Source organism: Urocitellus parryii, chromosome X (assembly GCF_045843805.1).
Source record: "Urocitellus parryii isolate mUroPar1 chromosome X, mUroPar1.hap1, whole genome shotgun sequence".
Lineage (NCBI taxonomy): Eukaryota > Metazoa > Chordata > Mammalia > Rodentia > Sciuridae > Urocitellus > Urocitellus parryii.
Genome location: NC_135547.1, coordinates 37,654,413 through 37,679,828, shown reverse-complemented (window position 1 = coordinate 37,679,828; position 25,416 = coordinate 37,654,413). Strand labels below are relative to the sequence as shown.

The following is a 25,416-nucleotide window of genomic DNA, read 5'->3' as shown; positions in this document are numbered from 1 at the left end:
ACATTTACAGTTTAAGGATTATTGTATTCTTGGAAGTTAGTCATCAAGTGGGCAGCAGATGAATTATGGAATTTTCTCCCATTACCTAATATTTTTCTTCTTTTGTTTTAGCACGCTTCCGGGGCTGTTACAGTCAATGGACTTATCAACACTGAAATGTTATCCTCCTGGCCAGCCAGAAAAATTTTCTGCATTTTTGGATAAAGTTGTTGGATTAAAAAATAAACATTAAACTTTCATCACTTTAAAAACATAAAAACACCCATAAATCCAACCTGTTGATGTGATTAAGTCAAATTAAATACATAAAACATTTATAGAATAATATAAACTAATAAACTTCCTACATTTATAGAATATATAGGAAATTTTGTGGTGTGAACATTGCATTTGGGTTCAAATCCTAATTGCAATTGAGATTTCCCTACTCTTCATTTTATAGTGAGAATTCACAGGTTTTTGTCCTAAAATCTCAAATGCATTTGGTATTGTGGGAAAAAAATGAATGGAATTTGGAAACTGACAAAAACCATAAATATGATTTGGTGTTCCTTTGAGTAAAAACTGAAACAGTAATAAGTCACTTTTTTTTGCATGACAATCAGCATCTTTAGCTTCACAATCTAAGGAAGCAAAAACATTCTGGGATGTGCTCTGTGGAATAAAAAGCTTGATAATTGCCTTAAAAATATGATTAAGTTACTTAGCATGTTTGGAGAGATTACTTTTATTCTGATGAATAGAGTAAAAGGAATATATTCACTTTATTTTCCTCTAACATGTAATGTGATAAAATATCTTGCTCAATGTCAAAATTTTAAAGGATTGAGAATAATAAAAAGAACTTATGTTAGTAGGATTTATGTTAATTTTAAGGCTACCCTCTACAGTGGTAACTCAGCATTTACTGTAGTATAGAAATGAACAGTGTATGTCATTATAAAATTAGTCTTGCAAGTGAATAGTGAATGGTCTTATTGTTTAATGGCTTAAATATATGGTTTTAAAATTCATATTAGAACTTGAGATAGGTACATTGTGAAATTCTTTCTGATTAGAGAAAGTGGTCTCAATCTTTTAAGATACATTAGATCATCCCTAAGTTCCAAAAATTCTCTGATAGAAAGTTTATCCATGAAAACAGAACATTTAATATACAGACCTTGTTATATTACTATGCCAAATGTTCAAAGTTCCAAGCATTTTACTTGGAATGCATTAATAATGTTTTTTGTAGATTTATTTTTCTGATTATTTTTCTTTGGCTAATAATAAAATAAATTCTTGCTAATGGTAGAAAAGGTGGTTGCTGAGAAGTACTCTGGGTAGCAGGAGGAAGCCAGCTTCGATTAAAATTTTGCTGAGAATAATCTAAAAAGTGAGTAATCCACATGTACATAGTTGAGAATTCACAGCACCATAATACTTGTATATTAATGTATGTTATAGAAAAGGTCTTATTCAAATACAGGAAGAGACTTAGTGTTTTCTGGGCCCTCTTAAAGTTTTTCTTGTTCAAGGAAAAAGTTGTTGGCATAAGGCTATATTGGTCACTCAGTTTTATAGTTGTTTTATGGCATGAAGTACTAACCTTAGAGAATCAGGAATGAAAGTGTTTACTCATACATCAGACAACCAAACATTGGGTCCCTAAATCTCTTCTACTTCCCTGCAATAATGAACAACCTAGATTTCATTATTTCATTCAATAGAGGCATATGTCAGTGGTGTCCATTGTGTATATAATGTCTCTGACTACACTGTTGTAGAATTTTATGTTGTGGGGTTTTAAATCAAAGTATACTTTCGAATCCTAATTTGGTAGTGATCATCAAGATGATCCAGTTCATTTCCCATGGCTTGTCAGATGAGGCAAGAGGTCAGAGATTAGTTTGCCTAGTAGCAGTTCCAAGACCCTGTTCTATTCATTTTCTACTATACCGTTAATATGTTGTTTTGTTTATAGTTGTTTGCTCATTATTTAGTTAATTTTCATCCCCTTTGAGGAAGGTTTATTTCCAGAAGTTCTTTATTTGATAAGGAATCTCACACTTAACCGGGTTTTCCAACTGAAACTTAGCAGCCTGTGATTCGTGATTTTTTTGGAATCTACCAAAGGGATCTATGTATGTTTGATGCTAGATTGAATTAAAACTTTAAGGCAGTTGGAGACAAGAAAATTTAGGTAACAGTGCACACCATTAACTACAAATGAGGAAACAGGCTAAGATTTTTTTGGGGGAAAAATTCTATTTGATATTTTTCTCAAAGTTTGATATCACTACATGATAGGTTCGGGTTCTTAAGAGTCAGTCAAAAAGTAGAATGCAGTTAATTTAGCAGGTGTTTACATTCCAGGGATAAGGAAGCAAAAGAGTCGATTGGGAAATTCATACCATGGATAGGTTCAGAGGTGAAAATTTATGGTGTTGGCGAAGGTGAAGTGATATAATGTTTTGAGATGACCTTGAGAATTACTAATTTTACACAATGACATAGTTTGGAGGAAAGAGAGCTGAAAGGTTCCCAATGAACCTGATGGTAGAGTACTGTAAGATTTAAAGTAATCACTATCTGAAAGTACTATCAGGAGTTTTGACTTGAGATCCTTTATAGCTCTATTATGTGTGCTTTAAAGGTAAATCATACAGATACAAAGGATAATATAAAAAGATTGAGACTAAAATCAGGAATGATACAGTAATGTAGGTATTTTTTGCCTTTTATTATGATGTAAACACTAAATCCCATTGATTTCATAATGTTAATTTGCAGAGGTGACTGAATCTGCATAGAGTTTGAAAGATGAGGTGTGTGGACAGATTATATGGAAAGATTTGGAATAGGTGATTATGATAGCTGTGTGGTGATCAATTTTTGCTCTAAAAGTTGTACCATATTTGAATGAAGATAACAGTTAACACTTGCTGAATACTTAGTACATATCAGGCACTATTCAGAATACTTAACATACTCATTTAATTTTTCTAGTAACACTATGAAATAGTTGATATTGCCCCATTTTGCAGATGAGGAAATTGAACTCGGGAGTTTTATGCCATCTATATGTCTTAGAGGTGAAAGGAGGTCTGGAAATTGTAATTGAAGCACTGAACTGAATTCTGGTATATTTCCTTGACTTGTGAGGACAAATGAAGATAATATTTGTGACAGAATATTTGAATTCAGTTGACTCTTCCCTGGTATTCAGATTGTGTGTTGGCTACAGATACATATATAACCTATTTGAGTTTTTACATTGCTTCTTTATAGCACACTGATGGCTATTTATAGATATTTTTCCTAGTTTATGTGATTACAAGTTATTTAAAATATTTTTCCTTAAATGTTTGTGTTTTAAGGTTCTTTTTTTTTTGGATCCTCTTTGCTTTGTAGTTTTTTTCTTGCTATTTTCATAACTCCTAGAGCCTCTCCTTCTATTGAGTCTTATATGTATATCTCCTAACTATGATTACAGTTGCTGAATGATTTCCAGTTTCCTGTTTGTTAATTCTGAAAGCACTTCAAACATGATGTGCTCCAAACTAAAGTCATATTTCTCTTTTCATATTACCTGAGGTCCTTATCTTCATTACTGGTACCCTATTTAGTCTGTCCTCCAGTCTTTAACTCATACCTCCAACCCTTTATAGGTAATGGATCAGATTTTTTTTTTTACTTCCTAAATATCTCAAGCTCATTTATTTGTATATTCAGTCTTGTAATACAAATACACGTTGAGAATCTACTTCTGTATCAGCAGGATTCAAGACATGATTCTTGCTCTGGAGGAGCTTTTAATAGTCTAGTTGGGGAAGAACTATGTCTTATACATTCTTGAGTCCTCTTCCTGAAATGGACTAGGCTCCATTAATGTTGAATGTACTTCTGTATTTAGTACTTTTTTTCTGATCTCAAGTAGAATTTTATATTGGTTCTAGGGAACAGTCATCTTACATTTATTTCCTATTGACTCTAAGTATCTAGTCTTTCTCTTGTTCCAAAGATGTGTCCATCACACTGTATGGTGAAGTTCACAGGGCCAAATATTTATAGGAACAGCATCCCAAATATCATTAATGATCCTTTGAAATATTCTGATGGAATTTGTCAAATAATGGTGCTTGTTGAGGATTTGTGGCAAAACATGATATTTAAAAATCAGGTATATGAAAAGCAGTAGCTATAGTATTTTCCAGTAAAAGATTATGTGGAGAAAAATTAGAATACCACCAAATTATTGTTAATTTTTAGATTGGTAATTCCCTACATGAATATTCTAGAATAATATTTATATTGTTCTTTTAATTCTTAGAATTTTGTAGGTGGGCAAGAAAAAAATAAATAGGAATGCAAAATGTATGCTTTTCAACATTGATGTATATATTTGATATATATGTATTTAAAAAATATATATATATTATTTTTTGGTACTGGGGATTGAACTTGGGGGCACTCAATTACTAAGCCACACCCCTAGCCCTATTTTGTATTGTATTTAGAGACAGGGTTTCACTGAGTTGCTTAGCATTTGCCATTGCTGAAGCTGACTTTGAACTCATGATCCTCCTCCTGAGCCACTGGGATTACAGATGTGCACCACCATGCTCAGCTGATGTCAATATTTGAAAAACGTTTTGAAGGACTTTATATGCCATTATGTATGGATAGTAGACTGTCTTTCTTGGTCTTTCATGTCTAGAATTTTATTTTCATAAATTTTGCTAAAATTGTTTTGATTTACACACCATAGCTTTGGACATGATTTTGTTCTTGGCTGCTGCAGTTTTATTCTTTGAGGCAATGGTTTTTAAGCTTTATTTGGTGCTTCTCTGTGTGCTTACACACATATACAACTTTGTCATGACTTTCAGGAAAATTGTAGTCACCAGGTTACAAATCTCCAGACTGAAGCCAACTTTGATATTTGTGATATTATTCCTTAGGCATTGTTGATAGTGTTTTGGTGGTAGCTATTGTACTCCTTTATAATTAAACTCTTCCAATTAAATACATCCAAGTTTAGTAATTTCCAGTTTCTATAATGTAACACAAGCCATAAATTTCTAAAGTTTAAAACGTACCCAAGTGGCACATTTTGAAACTAATAGTCTTGACTATTAATTCACTGTCTATATCCCATAATGTCTTGTGTAGCACTGTTTCTAATTGTAAGAAGGATTGAATGGAATATATTTTATTCATAGTAATTATTTTAGGATAAATATTAGGCTCTTTAGAGTAGGTGACCAGTGAAGCATTGTATTATTTACTGTCAAGTGTCCATCTATAAATACTTGTTTTTTAAACTCTATCACTGTTGGAGTAATGTCTGTGAGAAGGTATACATTCCTTCTTTTTCATTGTTCATTTCTACTTTTATACAGGATAACATACTGGTTATTTTCTACTGCCAGTGTGAAGTAGGTGGCTAATATATTCTCCAAATTTATAAGCAAAAACCATTCTTAGGTCCTGTGTCTTAAGTAATTTTCTATATGACAGTTTAACTTCCCTAATAGGTGATTTCTAAGACATCAATCATGTGGCATGTTTGAAAGTTAAAATAGTTTTCTCTTGTTTTGTTTGTTTGTTTTAAGAATTAGTACTAGGCTTAGTGATATTTCCTAAGAATGCAAAGTAAATAATCCTAAATGATACAGAAAGCAGGGTCTTCATTGTAATCCATTTTAAAATTTATATTCAGTCTCTAATTGGGGTTATAGTTAGAAAATTTAAGTTTATCTAGGAATGAGTCTAAGTGTTTCAAAGAAAAGGTTCTGATCTGTATTCCTCCTTGCCCTAAAACCCCTGTCTGTAGACTGATCTTACATCAAACAAAAACCAACCCTCAGTGTTTCAGTGTCAGTGATATATATAACTAAACATAAATATATAACGTATTATTTTCTGTTTTTCTTTTTCAAATCTATATTTGATGCTTCAGGCGAAATGGGGAAGAGAAGGGAATGAAAGCAACTGGTCTGGGTAATATTTGTTCTGTTTTGCATTTCTGAACTGGGATCACAGTGCTGGGAAATCCATTCTTATTTTTGTGATTATTTTCTCCCTAAAACTTGAGAAAGGTGTTTGTTGAACAGGGATGTGAAGCTGTGTTTTGGTGTTCTCTTTCTTCAAATCCTGCTTTACTGTTTGAAAGTCCACCATGAAAAGTGGCAGGCTCTAGTTCAAGGGTGCTGATTATTTGTTTGTTTTATATCAGGGATTGAACCCAGGGTATTCTACCACTGAGTTACATCCCTAGTCCTTTTTTTAAAGTAGTTGTAGATGGACAACATGCCCTTAATTTATTTTTTAATGTGGTGCTGAGGATCAAACCTAGTGTCTCATACATGCTAGGCAAGTGCTCTGCCACTGGGCTACAGCCCCAGCCCCATCCCTAATCCTTTTTTAAGAAAAAAGGGTCTAGCGAAGTTGCTGAGGCTGGCCTTGGAACTGCCCCAGCATCCCACACACTGGGATCACAGGCATGTGCCACCATGCCAGACTTTAAAGGTGTCGTTAAAAAATGTTTTAAGGAGCTGGGGTTGTGGCTAGGTGGTAGAGTGCTTGGCTAGCATATGTGAGGCACTGGGTTCAATTCTCAGCACCAAATATAAATAAACAAATAAAGGTCCATCAATGCCTAAAATTTTTTTTCACAATGTTTTAAAAAATGTTTACTGTTCCCATTTCAGTAATGAACAGTAAGAGGTTCTACAGGGTTGTTTTCCTCAATTGGCCCCATGTTTTTGGGTACTAAAATAATTGAAATAAATTTTTAGGACTAAATTTTTAAATTGCCTTTTCATTAGGATATGTTACAACTATAACTTGTACATCACAGATAATATGTGGTTTAAAAAATGATTGTAGGTACATACCTCAGTTGAGACATGGAATGTTAGAATTAAAACCATAAGTATTCATGTTGTACTACAAAGAGTTTCTCATTTGATCCTTAAAAAAGAAAATAAACAGTTCTAGAGAAATTAAAGCATATGTCACGTTTTCTAGCTAACTTGTATAAATCGTAGTAATACAATTAAAGAACCCCATTAGTATGATAGGTCAGATATGTTAATTTTCTCTAATAATTTAGTGAATTGCTTTATTTGTCAGCAGCTAACAGCAATTAATAATTAATTAGACACTTAGTTGCTAATTGATGAATTTGCAATATCTTTTGTAATTATGCCATAACCCTAGGTTTAGATCACAGAAAGTGTCTAAAGCAACATTTCTCAAACTTTGAAATTTGCATTTTGAATGTCAAAGATAAGATTATGGTGTGCACTATTTATTGAAATTTTGTCTTTGAAATTTTATTTTTAGGAGCAGTGATTAGTGAATTGTGGGACATATCAGTTCTAGAGCAGTAGTTCTCAAAGCGCATTCCCTAGACCAGCAGCATCAGCATCCCCTAGAAACTTGTTAGGAATGCAAATTCTTGGGATCTATGCCAGATCTGCTGAAATCATAACCTGTGGAAAAGAGGCAGCATGGTTTAACTAGTACTTCACTTGAGAACTACTGTTCTAGAGGTGTATGGGATTGAAGTAGTTTGCTGTGGAAAATAGTCAGTTGGGATTTCAAGTGCAATGGATATTTCAAAGGATAACATTAAATACCCTGAAAATTGCTTTCTATTATATATACAAGATGAAATGTAACATTTTCCCACAGGTCTTTTAAAAATAAAATCCTATTGTACTAAGTTGGAAAATGTAACCTGTCCATAACCACTCTGAGCCTTTGTTCACATTTTTTTTCTGCTTTGATGTGTGTTTCTTTGTAATAATTGATGCAAACATCAGAACGTTATAGTTTTAGTTCGAGTACTATTATTGTTTGGATGCAAATATTGAACAAATCTTGTAATTATTCAAAGCCTGCTTATCTGTAAAATAAGTATTATGGTTGATTATGCTATTCTATTCTTTGCTAACAATAAAATGTTTAAATTTAATTTTTAAATTAAGGTAATGCATATAAATAGTTTAACTAGTTCTATAAAGCTTATAATAGAAACAGCAGTCTTATATCCCAATTTTTGCCATCTCTGAATCCTGCTTCTTTTAAGTGATCATATTTTTATAAATAGTATATTGAAATTGGTTTTGGTTTTTATTTTTTAAATTTGAATATCATTTATAGGCTTCCAACATAGAAGAGGAGACTTGAAAAATTGATATTCTTAATGGACAAATCATAATTGTATACATTATGTATATAATTCTGCATTATGGTGTTTGATACATGCAAACATGTATCAATGATTAAATTAACATTTCAATAGTTATATAATTTTTATGGCGAGACATTTAAGATTTACTCAGTTATATTGAAATATACAATATATTATTAATGACTAACACTCTGCTATACTCTCCTATCTACCTGTAACTTTGTACCCTTTTATCAGCTACCCTTTTCCCACAAATCCCCACCTCTCTTAGCCTCTGGTAACCATTGTTTTACTTTCTACTTATTGAGTCCGACTTTTTTAGATTCCATATATAAATCATGCAGTATTGGTCTTTCTGTATCTGGTTTATACATCATAGCATAATGTCTTCCAGGTTCACCCATGTTCTCACAAATGACAGGATTTCCTTTTTTTAAGACTGAGTAGTATTCCATTGTTTATATAGCATTTTCTTTATTCATTTATCTAATTGTGGACATTAAGATTGAATTAATATCTTGATTACTGTGAATAGTGCTTCAATAAATATGGAAATTAAGATAATCCTTTCACACCTATTTTCTTTGTGTATATATCTCTCTATATATAGATATGTAAGTGTATGTATATATATATAGACAGACATATATATATATTTATATATAGATGTAGACAGAAATGGGATTTCTGGATTATATGGTGGTAGTTTTTTTTTTAATATTTATTTTTTAGTTGTAGTTGGACACAATAACTTTTATTATTTTTATGTGGTGCCGAGGATTGAACCCAGGGCCTTGTATGTGCTAGGTGAGCGCTCTACCACTGAGCCACAACCCCAGCCCCCAGTGGTAGTTTTTTTTGGTTTTGTTTGTTTTTTGTACTGGGGATTGAACTCAGGGACACTTAGCCACTAAGCCACATCTCTGGCCCCCCCCCCTTTTTTTTTTTTTTTTTTTTTTTTTGAGGCAGGGCTCTCTAAGTTGCTGAGGCTGGCTTTGAACTTGAGATTCTCCTGTCTCACACTTGATATTCTCCTGCCTCAGACCCCCAATCATTCATCTCTCTTTTTTTAAATTCTTTTAGTTGTTGGTGGATATGATAACATTTTTGTTTATTTTTATGCAGTACTGAGGATTGAATCCAGTGCCTCACGCTAGGCAAGAGCTCTACCACTGAGCCACAAGTCTGGCCCCTCATTCATCTTTTCAATAAAAGTCATTCTAACCGTGTGAAGTGGTACTTAATTGTGGCTTCACTCTTTAAATTTATATTTTTCTTATGATTAATGATGGTGAGCATCTTTTATGTACCTGTTTACAATTTGTATGCCTTCATTTGAGAAATTTCTGTTAAGGTCACTTGCTCATTTATTTGTTTTCTTGATATTATTTTATTTCCTTATGTACTTTAGATATTAACCTCTAATCAGATTTATGGTTCAAGATATTTTCTCCTTTTCTGTGGGTTGTCTCTTCATTTTGTTGATTGCTTCCTTTGCTTTGCAGATACCTTTTTAGTGTGATGCCATACCTGTCTGTTTCTGCCTTTGTCTGTGCTTTGGGTCATTAAAAAATGTTGCCCAGACCAATGTCATGGAACTCTTCCCATATTTCCTTTTAGTAGATTTATAGTTTCAAGTTTTATATTTAAATCTTTAATCCACTTGGAGTTGATTTTTGTAGGTGGTATGAGATAAGTATCTCTTTTTATTCTAATGCATCTAGATAGACAATTTTCTTAATAACAATTTATTGAAGAGAATATCCTTTTCCCTTTGTGTATTCTTTGAACCTCTGTAGAAATCAGTTTAATGTAAATGTGTGGATTCATTTTTAGGCTTTGTCCCTAGTTTCATTGGTCAGTTATCAGTTTTATGCCACTAGCATCTTAAATTTTAAGTATAATCACTTTATAATATGTATTGAAAGCAGGAAGGTATTGCCAGATTTGTTCTTTTTGTTCAAGATTGTTTTAGCTGTTTATGATCTTTTGTAGTTCTATAAAAATTTAAGGATTGTCTTCCACAAACATAATAGAGTTTATTCCGTGATTATTCTAATCTGTAGTTCCACCAACAATGTCTAAGTTTTCCTTTCCCCCCATGTCCTTGCCAGCATTTATTGGTGTGTGTGTGTGTGTGTGTGTGTGTATAGTTGTAGGTGGATACAATACCTTTATTTTGTTTATTTTTATGTGGTGCTGTGGATTGAACCCAGTGCCTCACACATGCTAAGCAAGTGCTCTACCATTTAGCTATAACCCCAGCCCCTATTCTTTGTATTTTTGGTTGATTGCCATTCTAGGCCAGAGATGAAATCTCAATGTAGTTTTGAGTTGCATTTCCCAGATTTCTAAGGATGTCAAAATTCTTAACATATTTGATGGCCAGTTGTATTTCTTTTGAGAAATGTCTGTTTAGTTCATTTGCCCATTTGTTGATGGAGTTATAATTTTTTGGTGTTTTTTGAGTTTTTATGTATTCTGGATATTAATCCCCTGTTGGAAGAATAGCTTGAACTAGATGAACTCTTTTCATATCCTTAATTGTCTCCTTTTCTGTGCAGAAACTTTTTAATTGATACCATTTCACTTATTGATTCTTGGTTTTATTTCTTGAACTTTAGGATTCTTATTTTAGAAGTTTGTACCTGTACCAATATGTTGGATTATTGACCATATGTTTTCTTTTATTGGTTGGAGTTTTTCTGGTCTAAATCTTAGGCCCTTGATCTACTTTGAGTTGGTTTTTGTGCAGGGTGAGAGACAAGGATCTAGTTTCATTATTTTATTTTATTTTATTTTTTATTTTTTTTATTGTTGGTTGTTCAAAACATTACATAGTTCTTGATATATCATATTTCACACTTTGATTCAAGTGGGTTATGAACTCCCATTTTTACCCCATATACAGATTGCAGAATCACATCAGTTACACTTCCATTGATTTACATATTGCCATACTCATGTCTGTTGTATTCTGCTGCCTTTCCTATCCTCTACTATCCCCCCTCCCCTCCCCTCTTCTCTCTCTACCCCCTCTACTGTAATTCATTTCTCCCCCTTGTATTATTTTTCCCTTTCCCCTCACTTCCTCTTGTATGTAATTTTGTATAACCCTGAGGGTCTCCTTCCATTTCCATGCAATTTCCCTTCTCTCTCCCTTTCCCTCCCACCTCTCATCCCTGTTTAATGTTAGTCTTCTTCTCATGCTCTTCTTCCCTACTCTGTTCTTAGTAGTTTCATTATTTAAAAAAAAAATTAGACTCTAAGTAGCTGAGGGTCTTCCTAAATTGTGGAGGCAGGCCTTCAACTTGAGATCCTTCTGCCTCAGCTTCCCAAGTGGCTAAAGTTATAGGCATGTGTCACCATATGGATATTCAGTTTCCCCAGCACCACTTGGTAGAAAGGTATCTTTTCCAACATGTTTTTGGCACTATTGTCAAGGATTGAATAAATGTATCTATGTGGATCTGTCTAGGCATCTTCTATTCTAGTGCCCTTTGTGTCTTTTTTTATATATATATAATTTTTAGTTGTTGATAGACCTTTATTTTATTTATTTATATGTGGTGCTGAGAATTTAACCCAGTACCTCACACATGCTAGGCAAGCACTGTACCACTGAGCCACAACCCCAGTTCTTTGTTTTTATGCAAGAACCATGCTATTTTTGTTACTGTAGCTCTATAGTATAATTTGAAATTGGGTAATGTGATGCCTTCATCGTTCCTCTTATTGCTTGGTGTTGCTTTCCCTATTCTGCATCTTTTAGGACTTTTTAGGACTCTGGTCTAGTTCTTTGAAGACTCTCTGGTAACTTGATGGTGATCACATTGAATCTGTAGATCACTTTTGGTAATATGACTATTTTGATATTATTCTGCCTATTTAAGGGCGTGGGAGGTCTTTCCATCCTTTAGGGTCTTCTTCAATTTTGTTTTTCAGTGTTTTACAATTTTTACTGTAGAGGTGTTTCACCTCCTTAGCTTTAATCTCAAGTATTTTTATTGAGGGTATTGTGAATAGAATTGTTTTCCTGATTTCTTTGTCAGTGAATTTATTATTAGAGTATAGAAAATATTGGTTTATGAATGTTGATATTGTATCTTGCTACTTTGCTGAATTAATCAGCTCTAGAAGACTTCTGGTGGAAGTTTTTTTGGATCTTTTGAGATAGCATGCCATTAGCAAACAGATAATTTAACTTCTTTACCTATTTGTGTCCATTTGATTTCCTTCTTGTCTGATTGCTCTAGCTAGAGTTTCAAGAACTATATTGAATAGGAGTGGTGAGAATGTTCATCCTTGTCTGGTTCCTGATTTTAGAGGAAATGCTTTCAGTTTTTCCTCCATTCATTATGATTTTGGCTTTGTGTTTGTCCTATATAGATAGTCTTGATGATGTGAGGTAAGGTTCTTTTTTTAAATGTTTTTTTTAAGATGTTGATAGACCTTTATTTTGTTAATTTATTTATTTATTTTTTTTTTAATATTTATTTATTTTTTAGTTTTCGGCAGACACAACATCTTTGTTTGTATGTGGTGCTGAGGATCGAACCCAGGCCGCAGGCATGCCAGGCGAGCGAGCTACCGCTTGAGCCACATCCCCAGCCCTTGTTAATTTATTTATATGCAGTGCTGAGAATCAAACTCAGTGCCTCAAACATGCCAGGCAAGCACTCTGCCACTGAGCCACAACCCCAGCCCCAAGTGAGGTTCTTTTATCACTAGTTTCTTCAGTGTTTTTAATGTGAATTGGTGTTGGATTTTGTTGGAAGGTTTTTTCCTCATTAAGTTGATCACATGAATTTTCTTAATTTTATTTGGGATGAATTTCATATATTAATTTGCTTATGTTGAACCAGGCATAAATCCCTGTGATGAAACCACCTTGATCATCGTACACAATATTTAAACATGTTTTTGAATGTAGCTTACTAACATGAAGGATTTTTGTGTATATGCTCATCAGAGATATTGGTCTCCAGTTTTCTTTCCTTGCTATTTCTTTATCTGGTTTTGATATCAGGGTGATGCTGGCTTCATAGAATGGATTTACGAGTTTTCCTCCCTATATCATGGAATAATTTGAGGAGGATTGACATTTGTTCTTTAGAGGTTTTGTAGAACTCTGACTCTATCTGGTCTTGGGCTTTTCTTTGTTGGAAAGCTTTTTTTTTCTTTTTGCTTCAGTCTTCAGCTGATATTGGTCTGTTTAGGTTTTTCTTTATCTTTGTTTAATTTGGGTAGGTCATATGTGCCTAGAAATTTATTAATATCTTCGTATTCTTCAGTTTATTTACATTCATGTTTTCAGAGTCGTCCCCAATGATCCTCTGGATTTCAGAAATGTCTCTAATTTTTAATCTCTAATTTTGTTGATTGTGTCTCTCTTTTTTGTTCAGTTTGGCTAAAGGGTTTATCAATCTTGTTTACGTTTTCAGAGAATAAACCCTTTGTTGCATTGATCTTTTCTATTTTTATTCTCTATTTCATTAATCTCAGCTCTGATTTTAATTATTTCCCATCTTCTAATGGTTTCGGAATTAGTTTGTTCCTGCTTTGCTGAGGCCTTGGAATGTAGCGTTAGATTGCTTATTTGGGAACTGTGTGTGTGTGTTCATACTGGGAGTTGAACCTAGGGGAATTAACCACTGATATAGATCTTTGGTCCTTTTTATTTTTTTATTTTTTTGAGACAGGGTCTCACTAAGTTGCTAGGGTTGGCTTTGAACTTGTGATCCTGATGCCTCAGCCCCCTGAGCTGCTGGGATTACAGGCATGCACCACCACGCCTGGCCGTTTTTTTTGTTTTTGTTTTTGTTTTTTAATGTGAGCTCTTAATGAAGTGACTATTTCTCTTAGAACGACTTTCATATTATCACAGAGATTTTGGTTTGTTGTATCACTATTCTTGTTTGATTTTAGGAATTTTTTTCTCTTTTCATTTCTTCTGTGATGTATTCCTTGTTTGGAAGAGTATTGTTCAATCTCTGTTTATGTGCTTTTTAAAAATAATTTTTTAGTTGAAAAAGTATTCATTTTATTTATTTATTTTATTTATTTTTATGTGGTGCTGAGTATGGAACCCAGGGCCTCACACATGATAAGCAAGTGCTCTACCACTGAGCTATAACCCCAGCCCTGTTCTTGTGGTTTTTATATTTGCTGTTGCTTTGTAATTTCATTCCATTATAATATGACAACATTCAAGGGATTTTATTGATTCTTTTTTTTATTTGCTAAGACAAGCTTCATGACCTCATGGTCTATGTTGTAGAAGATTTCATGAGGTTATGAGAAGAAAGTGAATTTAACTGTTGTCGGATGAAATATTCTATAGATGTCTGTTAGGTCCATTTGATTTATGGTATTATTTAGGTCAGAAATATCTATCATTGTTTGTTTTGGTACTGGAGATTGAGCTCAGGAACACTTAACCACTTAGCTATGTCCCTAGCCCTCTTTATTTTTTTAAAAAAATTTTGATACAGGGTCTTGCTAATTTGCTATAGTTGGCCTCAAAGTTGTGATCCTCTTGCCTCAATTGTCTGAGTCGCTAGGATTACAGGCATGCACCACCTTGCCAGGCTGATTCTTATGTCTGGATGACCTTATGTCTGGATGACCTATCTATTGACTAAAGAGGTCTGTTGCATTCACCCAGTATTATTATATTGGAGTCTGTCTGAAAGCATCAGTAAGTGTTTTTTTAATTAGGTGCACCAATGCTTGGGGGCATAAATATTTACTATCATTATATCTTCTTATTGGAATGTTCACTTTACTACTATGTAGTAACCTTCATCTCTTCTGATCAATTTTTGCATGATATCTTCTTTGTTGGATATGACAATAGCTTCTCCTGGTTGTATGTTTTTTTTTTTTAACTCCATTTGTATGGAATATCTTTCTCCATCTCTTTACTTTAAGTCTGTGATGTCTTTCCAGTCTTCTTTTTTTTAATGTATGCATTTATTGCTATAAATTCCCTTTCTAGGACTCCTTTTAAACACATCCTATAAGTTTTGGTATGTTGTGTTTCTACTTTTATTTGTCTCAAAGTATTTGATTTCCTTTATGATTTCTTCTGACATCATTGGTTGCTCAGCATTATGTTGTTTAATTTCTGCCTATTTATGTATTTCCCCAAATATCTCCTATTCTAATTTCATGCCATTGTGATATGCGGATTTAACATATTCTATTCTGGTGAATATTCTGTGTGTGCTTGAGAAGAAGGTATATTCTTTAGCTCTTGGGTAGAATGTTCTGTATATATCTGAGAGGTCTGTTTGTATAAAGTCTAATTCAAGTCCATTTTTTTCTGGGGTCAAGTCATTTTATTGATGGGATTAGATATTGAGGAATTCTGGAGTGCTGAAATGTACAATTAAATCCGACATCCTCCTGCACAGCCAGATTTTGCTGTTGCTGAAAGCTCAAGTCCATTGATTTCTTTATTTCCTGTCTGAGTGGTTGTTGTTGAAAGTGGAGTATTGAGGTCTCAAAAAGGAGACTTTATCTCCTTCTTCCCTCTTTTCTTCATTTTCCTAATCTAGTTTTATCACTTCTTGTGAAATACATTTTCAGTGTTGACATTAATATTGCTTAAGAACAATATTGTTCACATCTGAACCATGCAGTATTTACTGATTCCACTTCTGTGAAACTTTATTTTATCTTATTTTGTTTATTTTTTAATTTGTTCAGGTTTCTATTAGAAACATCTACATACCCTTTAACTGAAGTGTACATCTCCCCTTAGTAGTATATTCAAATAGATCAGGTTATCTAAAATATTTATTACTTTTTTTCAGTGCTGGGGATTGAAACCAGGGCTTTTTGCGAGACGAGTGCTCTACCACTGAGCCATACTCTTAGCCCCTGTTTATTTATTTTGAGGTGACTATAATGTAGTTCTATGCCCTCCTTTTACTTGAAGTATTCATGCTTTCTAGTTCCAGTGAGTGTCTTGTCTTTCTGAAATTTCTCCTTCATTTTTATCCTGGAAGATCTTTTTGCTTCTGTTTTGTGTTGAACTTCCTGTTTATAGGACTGTATATCTACCCTGCTTTTTGTTTCACTTTTTAATTTTGGTTTCAAGTTTCTTCTAGTAAGCTTCCTAAGACAGTCCATTTTGTTTATTGATTTTCCTAAGAAAGGGTGGTAAGGTTTTTGAATCTTTCTTTTGTGGTGCTGGGGATTGAACCCAGGGCCTTGTGCATGTAAGGCAAGCACTGTACCAACTGAACTATATCTCCAGTGTCTTGAATCTTTCTTGTCTGAAAACACCTTGCTCTACTTCTTGTTGATAACTTGGTATAGAATTCAAGGTTGGGAATAATTTCCCAACAATTTTTTTTCCTTTTTGGTACCATGAAATGAACCAGGGGTGCTTAACTACTGAGCCACATTCCTAGCCCTTTTTTATATTTTATTTGAGACAGGGGCTTGCTGAGTTGCTTAGGCCCTTGCTAAGTTGCTGAGGCTAGCTTTGAATTTAGGAACCTCCAGCTTGCAACCTCCCAAGCTGCTGGGATTACAGGCATGTGCCACCATGCACAGCTCCCAACAAATTTGAATTCCATTATTTTCTTAATTCTGAGTTTTCCATTTAAAAAGTTTATTAGCATTCATGTTAGTGATTTTTCTTTTTGTACATGATCCATTTTTCCTTTCTGAAAGTTTTAGGATTTTTTTTTTTTTTTTTTTTTTTTTTTTGGTGCTGGGGATTGAACCCCAGGGCGATGTACATGTGGGGCAAGCTCTCTATCAACTGAACTACATCCCCAACCAGGATCTTCTTTTTATCCCATGACTTCAGGACTTACTGTTATGTGCAGTGCTAATGATCATTTTTTATTGTTTTGGCTGCTTCATGGATTCTTCCAATTTCAACATGGGCTGGGAATACAGTTCAGTGATACAGTTGTTGCCTGGCATGCAAGAGTCCTTGCGGGGGGGGGGGGGGGGGGGGGGAGAGAATGTGTCCATGTAATCAATGTTTCAGTTTTTAAATGCTGAGAAGTAGTCATCTCTTGTGCGGACACGTTGTGCATTCAGCAGTTGAAATATGTTTAGATTGTTTCCAATTTTGAGGGATCAGATGAGCACATTATGGACAAGTACCCTATAAACATTTCATGTATAAGTTCTTGTGTGAACATTTCTTTTCAGTAGCTACCTAGAAGATGAAATGGCAACTGCTTAAATTTTTAAGAAACTGCTTAATTTTTTAATTTCAACTATTTTCTATAGTGACCATATTATTTTTATATTCTCACTACCAACAGAATTGCAGATGTTTTACACCTGTGTCTACACTTGGCATTACCAGTTAAATTTTTTGTCATTCTAAGATGTATGTAGTGGTATTAAAGATATACAGTTTTCTATAGCGGCCACACCATTTCACATTCTGAAGGGTCTAATTTCTCTACATTCTTAGCAACACTTGCCATTTTCCATCTTTTGAATACAGGCATCCTAGTAGGTGTGAGGTAGAATTTCACTGTGGTTTTGATGTGTATTTCCCTAATGGATAATGATATTGGACATATTTTCATGTGTTTGTCAGCCAGTATATATGGAAATGTAGCTGAGTGGTAGAGTGTTTGCCTATCATACAACATACCCTGGGTTTGAGCTCCAGCACAGCAGGGGAGAAAATGCTTGTGTATAAATATATACACAATAGACTGGTAAGCACATGAAAAAATGCTCAACATCATTATCCATGAGGGGAATGCAAATCAAAGTGAAAATCTACTTCAGATTTAGTAGGATGGCTATAATTAAAAGAGATATAATAAGTGTTGGTAAGAATGTAGAGAAATCGAAATGCTTATTCTCACTACTGATTGAAAATGTAAAATGGTGTAGCTGCTATGGAAAACAGTTTGATAGTTCCTCAAATGGTTAAACATAGCATTACTGTGTGATACAGGAACTCCACTACTATACATATACCCAAGAAATTGAAACTATGTGCAAGTAAAACCTTATGTGACTGTTTACAGGAGTATTATTCATAAATGCCAAAAAGTAGAAACAATTTCAGTTTGTATTAGTGAATAAGTTATTGTTTAATGATATAATGGATAGAAAAACTAATGCAATACAACATGGCTGAACCCTGAAAATGTTAATGCTAAGTGAAAGAATTTAGTCAAACAAGACTTGTATAATTATTTATTTGAAATGCCCAGAATAGGTAAATCTGTACATTGGAAAGTAGACTAGTGGTTGCCTGGGATTAATGGGAATAGAAAGATTGGATGTTGATGATAATAGGTTGTGGAGTTTCATTTTGGGATGATAATGTTCTAAAATTGATTATGGTGATGGATGATGCAAAAGTGAATATATGAAAAACCACTAAATTATGTACTTTAAGTAGGTGACTTGTGTGGTATCTGACATCCCAAAGCTGTTTTTAAAAAATCCACCTATACAATTCAGTAATTTTAATCAATATAGTAATTGTGCAAATATCACCACAAACCGTTTTGGAAGATTTTTATCAAGGTGGGTGCAGTGGTTCTGGAGGTTGAGGCAGGAGGAGCACAAGTTCGAAGCTAGCCTCACCAATGTATTGAGACCCTGTCTCAAAATTTTTTTAAAAAAAGGAGGGGGCACTGCAGTTATGGCACAGTGTTTAAGCCCTCTGGTTCAATCCCTGGTACAAAAACAACCAAAATTTTATCACTCTAAAAAAAAGTCTTTGTGCCTCTTTCAGTCAGTGATTATTCCCAGAACAGCCTTCACTCGCCTGTCAATCTGCTTCTTATCTCTATAGATAGATGCTTTGGGGCATATTTCCATATCTTGGAATCATGCATACATTTTTTTTTGTATCTGGCTTTTATATATGGCCAGTTTCTCTAAATCCTTGCGAATATTTGTTATTATAATACTTATTATAACCATTCTAGTAAGTGTGTAGTGATGTCCCATTGTGATTTTAATTTGCATTTTCTTTTTTTGTGGGGGGTATGGGGGATTGAACCCAGGGGTGCTTAATCACTGTGTCACATACACAGCATTTTTTAATATTTAGAGACATGGTCTTGCTAAGTTGCTTAGTGCCTTGTTAATTGCTGAGGCAGGCTTTGAACTTTAGATCCTCCTGCCTCAACCTTCCAACTCATGTAGGTCTAGGGTCATATTTTTGTATGTGACTGATCAATTGATCTGGTACCATTTAGTGAAAATACTCTTAATGTATTGAATTTCCCTGGCACCTTTGTAAAAAATCAGTTGACCATATTTGAGTGCTTCCTGTGTGTGCTATTTTATTCCTTGTTCCCTGTAGCTCTCTTTGTAGTGTTAGTCCTAGTTTTTCTGGTCTTTTCCTGAAAGTAAAGTATATGAATTGTATTAGTTGAAGTTTTATATATCTTATTTTTAATTTAAAATGCAATAGATAAGAGTTTGTATATTTATTTGTAAAATGTGCAAAAAATTAGCCTTTTAATTTAGAAGTCAATTTTTCTTCAAACAGTATGCTTCAGAACTTTCACAAAAGGCATTACTTCCCTTTGTTATGGTTTCTTTAAGAAAGACACAAGGTAATTTCAAATTGGCATGCTAAGAGTTAAGTCAAGATTTTATTTGATTTTTCTACCATGCTAATTTGTATTTCATTCCTAAATTACAAGTGATTATTGATGTTTTTCCTGTAGGGGCATTCCTGATAATTTTTAATTTTCCACAAGAAAAACCATTTTGCAACCATTTTAATGTTGCAACTTCTGCAAAGCTAGAATTTGACCTTTTTTTTTTTTTTTTTTTTTCCTTTTTTCATTGCTAGGGCTTAGACTCGGGGCCATCTCACATGCTAGACGTGCATTTCTGGCTTCTGACCTAATAAATTATTTTTTGAGATGCTGGAAATTGAACCCAGGGTATTATGCAGGCTAATCAAGTGCCATACCCCTGAGCTATAAACACAGCCCCTATATTATTTTTAGCACTTAAGAAAGGAGTTGGATTGGGGCACTTAAAGAAAAATGATATAACTGATAGTGGAATCAAATAACACAAGTGAATAGTCCTCACCTTTGATTCTTAATGTTTTGCTTTCCTCATAATCCAGAGTGGTCTTTCTGGAAAGTACTCTAATACATTGAAACATACCTCTAATGTCCCAACACCTCACATATTGTGCCACAGCATTCTAAATGCATTATATTAGAAAGTTTTGGGGAGAAATATTTTTATACTGTTCAGTTAAATTTTTTCCCATCTTTAAGAAATACATTTCATTTTCCCTTTTTATTTCTGCTATACAGTAGTTTGGAGGTACACATCAAGAATTATATCAGGGCTTTCTAGCATTGCTAGTTGATTTATTTTCTGTATCCTAAGCAGATTGTTAATATTATCTAGACTTAAGATTTTAATCACATTTCCCTGAAACTAGGAAGGGAGCAGGGAATTTTGGGCAGAGACTAGTTGAAAATTCAGGCAGAGATCTTAATGCTGATGGGTTGCATCCTACACACCTGAATCTTATTGTAGTTTCTTTTTCAGCCTCGTGCAGCATCTGCCCTGAATTAAGCTGCAAACTCTTTCCATCTGCATACTTTTCTTAACTCTGAGCTAATTTGGTTAATCCCACCCTTCTGCTATGTTTCGTTTTCAAGTTCCCACTTCCTTAGAACACTGGCATTTCCTCTCTTCACAGGGTCCCAAGTTATCCTGAAGAAGCCCAACGCTTTGCTTTTCCTGCTCTTGAGAAGTCCCAAGATTCTGTGGTGCTGATTCCAACTGCCGCCTTATGTCTAGATTTTGAGTTGTTTTCCGAATACTTGCAGAAGCAAGCCCTTGTTATTGCTACCAATTTCTACCAATACCCTGCTTTGTCCTTCTCGCCACGCTTCTGTTCCTTTTATCCCCTCACCACCTTGGGCACAATGCATAAAGGATGGAAAAAGCATGCCAGTCAGAAGTCTTTGAATGAGGTATCAATGGATGAATATTTAGGCACCTTAGGACTGTTTCGAAAGCTGACCGCTAAGGATGCCTCTTGCCTCTTTCGGGCTATTTCGGAGCAGGTAAAAGGAAAAATGTGTTGCCATTTACTGAGTTTCAGTTTTTGAGATGTGACATGGTCCTGTAGCTAGAACTGTAGTCTACCAAAGAAACAAACATTTTCTGTTTTTTAGTGAAAATATCCAGGCGATCTGCTCCTTATTAGTGCAAGACAATGCAAAGGTGTGTATCTTTGCTCATTAGTACAAATACATCACTGTACCTTTGCTACATTTTCTGTTTTTTTAAATGCCCATTGATAATGTTGGAGGGATAAGATAATGGGTTAAAGAAAACTTTGAAATTTATCTTGATCATTCCTAAGCATCCCCTGCTTCCTGTAAGTTTTACACATAGGAAAAAAATTACATTTATGGGGTAGGAAGGGGGCATGAAAGAATCATCTTTCTCAGTTTTACTGAATATTAAAATATTGTTTAGTATGATGAGGACTGAATTTCCCTATGTTCTACATATGTCCTAAATAAGGGAAACTTAATTGTCCAGTCAATAGTTTTAATTTAGAAGTTTCTGTTTCAAATGACTTTTGGCAGTAAACTGGTCTTTTTTCTTTTAGTTGTTTTGCAGCCAGGTCCATCATCTGCAAGTGAGGAAGGCTTGTGTTTCATATATGAAGGAAAATCAACAAAATTTTGAGTCTGTAAGTAGAATACATACCCTGAGGGAGAATTGTTTGTAATATATTTAGTAGGGTGGGATAAAAGAATTCTTAGTACTTAGTACTTAGATACAAAAATTAAACAATGCAATCTCCTTTTGTTTCAATAGCAAATATGTAATTCCTGGCTGGCTTTCCACAGTCTATCATGCTACCTCCTCCCAGAATTAAGGTTGTTTTGTATTCTAAAAATAAAGAAAAACTATTTTTTCCCTCCTCCCATTCTAAAAAACTCCCAAACCCTAAAAAGTTAAAACTTGACTGCTGTCTTGTGTTATCCATACTACTGTTTTCTGAACAATAATTCAAATGTTTGTCTCTTAATATTTTTAAGTCCATATTTTTTTCAACGTTTTAGTTGTTAATGGACTTTTATTTTTCACTTATTTGTACGTGGTGCCGAGAATCGAACTCAGTGCCTCATGCATGCTAGGCAAGCGCGTAGTTTTAGGTGGACACAATATCTTATTTTTATGTGGTAGGCAAGCATTCTAACACTTGAGCCACAACCCCAGTCCTAAAAATTGATTTTTAAGTGAAAGTTTAGGAGTTGTCTTTGTATACATTGTAGTATTTGAATTTTTGTTAAGGAAACTAAAGGTTTGCTAAGATCTGATTTGAAGTATGCCCTTGTGGCTTTTTATTTATTGTCTATCTCTTTTATACTATTTGTTTTCTTCTGACTGTTATGTTATGGGTTTTTGCCTGCCTTCTGTTTGAGGTTTACACTTATTTTTTTTTTAATATTTATGTTTCAGTTGTAGTTGAACACAATACCTTTAGTTTATTTATTCTTATGTGGTGCAGAGGATCAAACCCAGCATCTTGCACATGCGGCACGTGTCAGGCGAGAGCTCTACCACTGTCACAACCCCAGCCCTACGCTTAATTTTCTCAACAGTGTTTTCAATAAAGTTTAAAATACTGCAAAGGCTTCTTTTAAAGCTTATTACCTTGAAGTAGATTATAGTCTTCTCCACACCTGGGAAAGGACTGTTCCCGACATTCAAATGGAAGATCATGGTGTAAAGCAGTGTGTGAAATATTTATATACATTTTCATCACCTGGGGATCTTGTTAAAATGCAGATCCAATTCATTAGGTCTGAGCTGAAGCCCGAGATTGCTGCATTTCTAAGAAACTCAAGTGATGCTTGTTGTTGGTTCCTAGACCACATTTTGAGTAATGAAGAAGTGTCCAAATTTTTAAAACTAATAAGGTGAATCTCAAAGTTATTACACTGAGAAAAGCCATACCCTTCTTCCAAGAAAAGTTTATACAAGTCTTTAGATAAAATACTAACCACTCTATAAAGACAGAAAACCAGATTAGTGGTTGCAGATGTTATATAGGAAACTTGTGGAGAATGATAGATATTCATTATTTCAGTTTATGATGATGGTTTCATGGGTGCAAACAAAAGTCAAAATTTGATTGTACTGTTTAAATTGTGTGGTTTGTTGTATGTCAAGTATATCTCAGAACTTTAAAAATAAAGTGAAAGAAAATAAGATTACTTTTTTAAATCTGATGTTTGTGTACATGGAACTAGAAATCTATTTCTTGAATATAATTCAGTTTTATTTTTAGGTATATTAAGTTTACTATTTTAGTTTTCTTAGTCATATATAGTTATGTAACTGCCAACACAATCATAATATTGTGTTGGTTCCATCACACCCGGAAGTTCCCTTGTCACTGTTTTTTTGAAATTAATGAAATTCTCTTTGTTTGAAGTTCCTCCATTTAACTTTGTAAATACATGTCTCCTATCATACTTGAGGTCCTTACAGTTATTGGCTTTTCTTGGTTTATGAAAATGATATTATCAAGTTACTTTAAGTTGGCATTTCAAAAGATTCTTACTTGAAGGCATACCATTTGATGAAATTCACTGGTATGTGGGTAAGGCAGGACCAATTCCTAAGACACTTTCCTAGTCCAGCTTTTCTCCCCTTATAAATAAGTTTTGTGTATGTACAAATCTTCTTGAGGTGCTGTGTAAACTAGTAATGTAGTACTATAATTATTAAGCTGAACAAACAAAAACCCTTTGGAGGATAATGTTGCAGAATATGATCAGATTTCAGTAATGCTATGTATTTGGTTAAGTCAAGTTTGTTTTATTTTTGAAGTATGTGGAGGGATCTTTTGAGAAATACCTGGAACGGTTGGGAGATCCCAAGGTAAGATCAAATATGGGAATTTAATATTTTCAGAGTTATTTGGAATCATAACCTAAACATTCAGTTGTCACTATAGCCAGACCCAAAATATTTCTTAAGTAGATAGCTATGTTGAATCAAATAGTCCAAAGGTTTAGAACTGGCAGGTAGATGTATTGGTTTGTGTTGAATATTGAGAACTGTGTGTTAACAATCTCATTAACCATAGTCTAGTGAGTACACAACTGACTGGGGACAGGATAGTGCTGGGAAACATTAAAGCCTTTTCACATTAATGGGGGAGGAGTTTGGTAATTAATGTTACTAAGAGGTCATAATGTCACCTTGATTTAAAGTTGTCTTCCTTTTGTGTAGGAATAACATCTATAAACCCATACTTTATTTAAAATTAATTTTTGTGATAAAATTAACTCCATTATTCTGTTCCCAAAACTTCATTTACTAAATACTGATACCTTTGTATTCTTACATTAGTCTAACTTTTATTCTGTCTTTTAAATCTTTCATTAACTGTCATTATCGATATCTAGGAAGGGCTTTAGGTCCATTGATTTCAGTATAAGTCTGTGTTAATGAGTAACAATCTAATCCTCAAAACAAGTTATATTGTGTTCTACAGATAATCTAAAACAATGCTAAACAGTTAAAAAAATGCACTTACAAAAACTTCTATTTCCTAGCTACAAAAATGTTTTTAAAACTGTGTACTATTTATGTTTAGGAAAGTGCTGGCCAGCTGGAAATAAGAGCTCTTTCTCTAATTTATAAGTAAGTTGTATCCATTTTTCTATTTTTTTCTAATCAAGCCTTTTATTTTGAGATACAGGTTCACACGAAGTTGCATACAGAGCATAACACAAAGTTTTTCATGAAAAACAAAAACAAAAATCAGAGAATAATATCTTATACCCTTTTCCCAATTTCCCTAAGTGGTAACGTCTTGGAAAAAACTATAGTATAGCATCATAACCATAATATTGATGTTAATGCAGTCAAGATACAGAACATTTTCTATCGTATGTTAATTTTATATATAACTACTTTTACTTTCCTTTTGATCTTATTTCCTCCATAGTCCCTTCTCTAATTTTGTCATTTCAAGAATGGATTTTTTTTTCTTTTTGCGTTTTTGTTAGAGCATTATAGTTGTACATAGTAGTTGGGATCATTTTGATAAAATCATACATGCATGGAATTTGATTTACTCCAGTTCAGTCCCCTTTTCTCCTCACTCCCCCATTTTCCTTCCTGTACTCATCTTCCTTTTCCTCATTTATTTATTTTTGATTGGTGCTTTCTAAGTTTACATAAAGGTAGAATTTCCT

At 33.8% G+C, this 25,416-nt stretch overlaps 1 protein-coding gene across 4 annotated transcripts in view; it reads left to right on the top strand.

The window, feature by feature from the left end:
- The window catches only part of Alg13 (ALG13 UDP-N-acetylglucosaminyltransferase subunit), a 72,757-nt gene that overhangs the window by 6,625 nt on the left and 40,716 nt on the right, over positions 1–25,416 (top strand). For 3 of the 4 annotated variants that reach the window (XM_026396779.2, XM_026396778.2, XM_026396776.2), the window contains exons 4-7: positions 20,880–21,249; positions 21,804–21,887; positions 24,041–24,091; positions 24,813–24,859. In XM_026396779.2, coding sequence (XP_026252564.1) covers positions 20,880–21,249; positions 21,804–21,887; positions 24,041–24,091; positions 24,813–24,859 — 552 coding nt within the window. Of the gene's footprint in view, positions 1–111; positions 1,379–20,879; positions 21,250–21,803; positions 21,888–24,040; positions 24,092–24,812; positions 24,860–25,416 lie in introns of those variants that run through there. The other variant, XR_013342565.1, reaches the window with a different exon arrangement.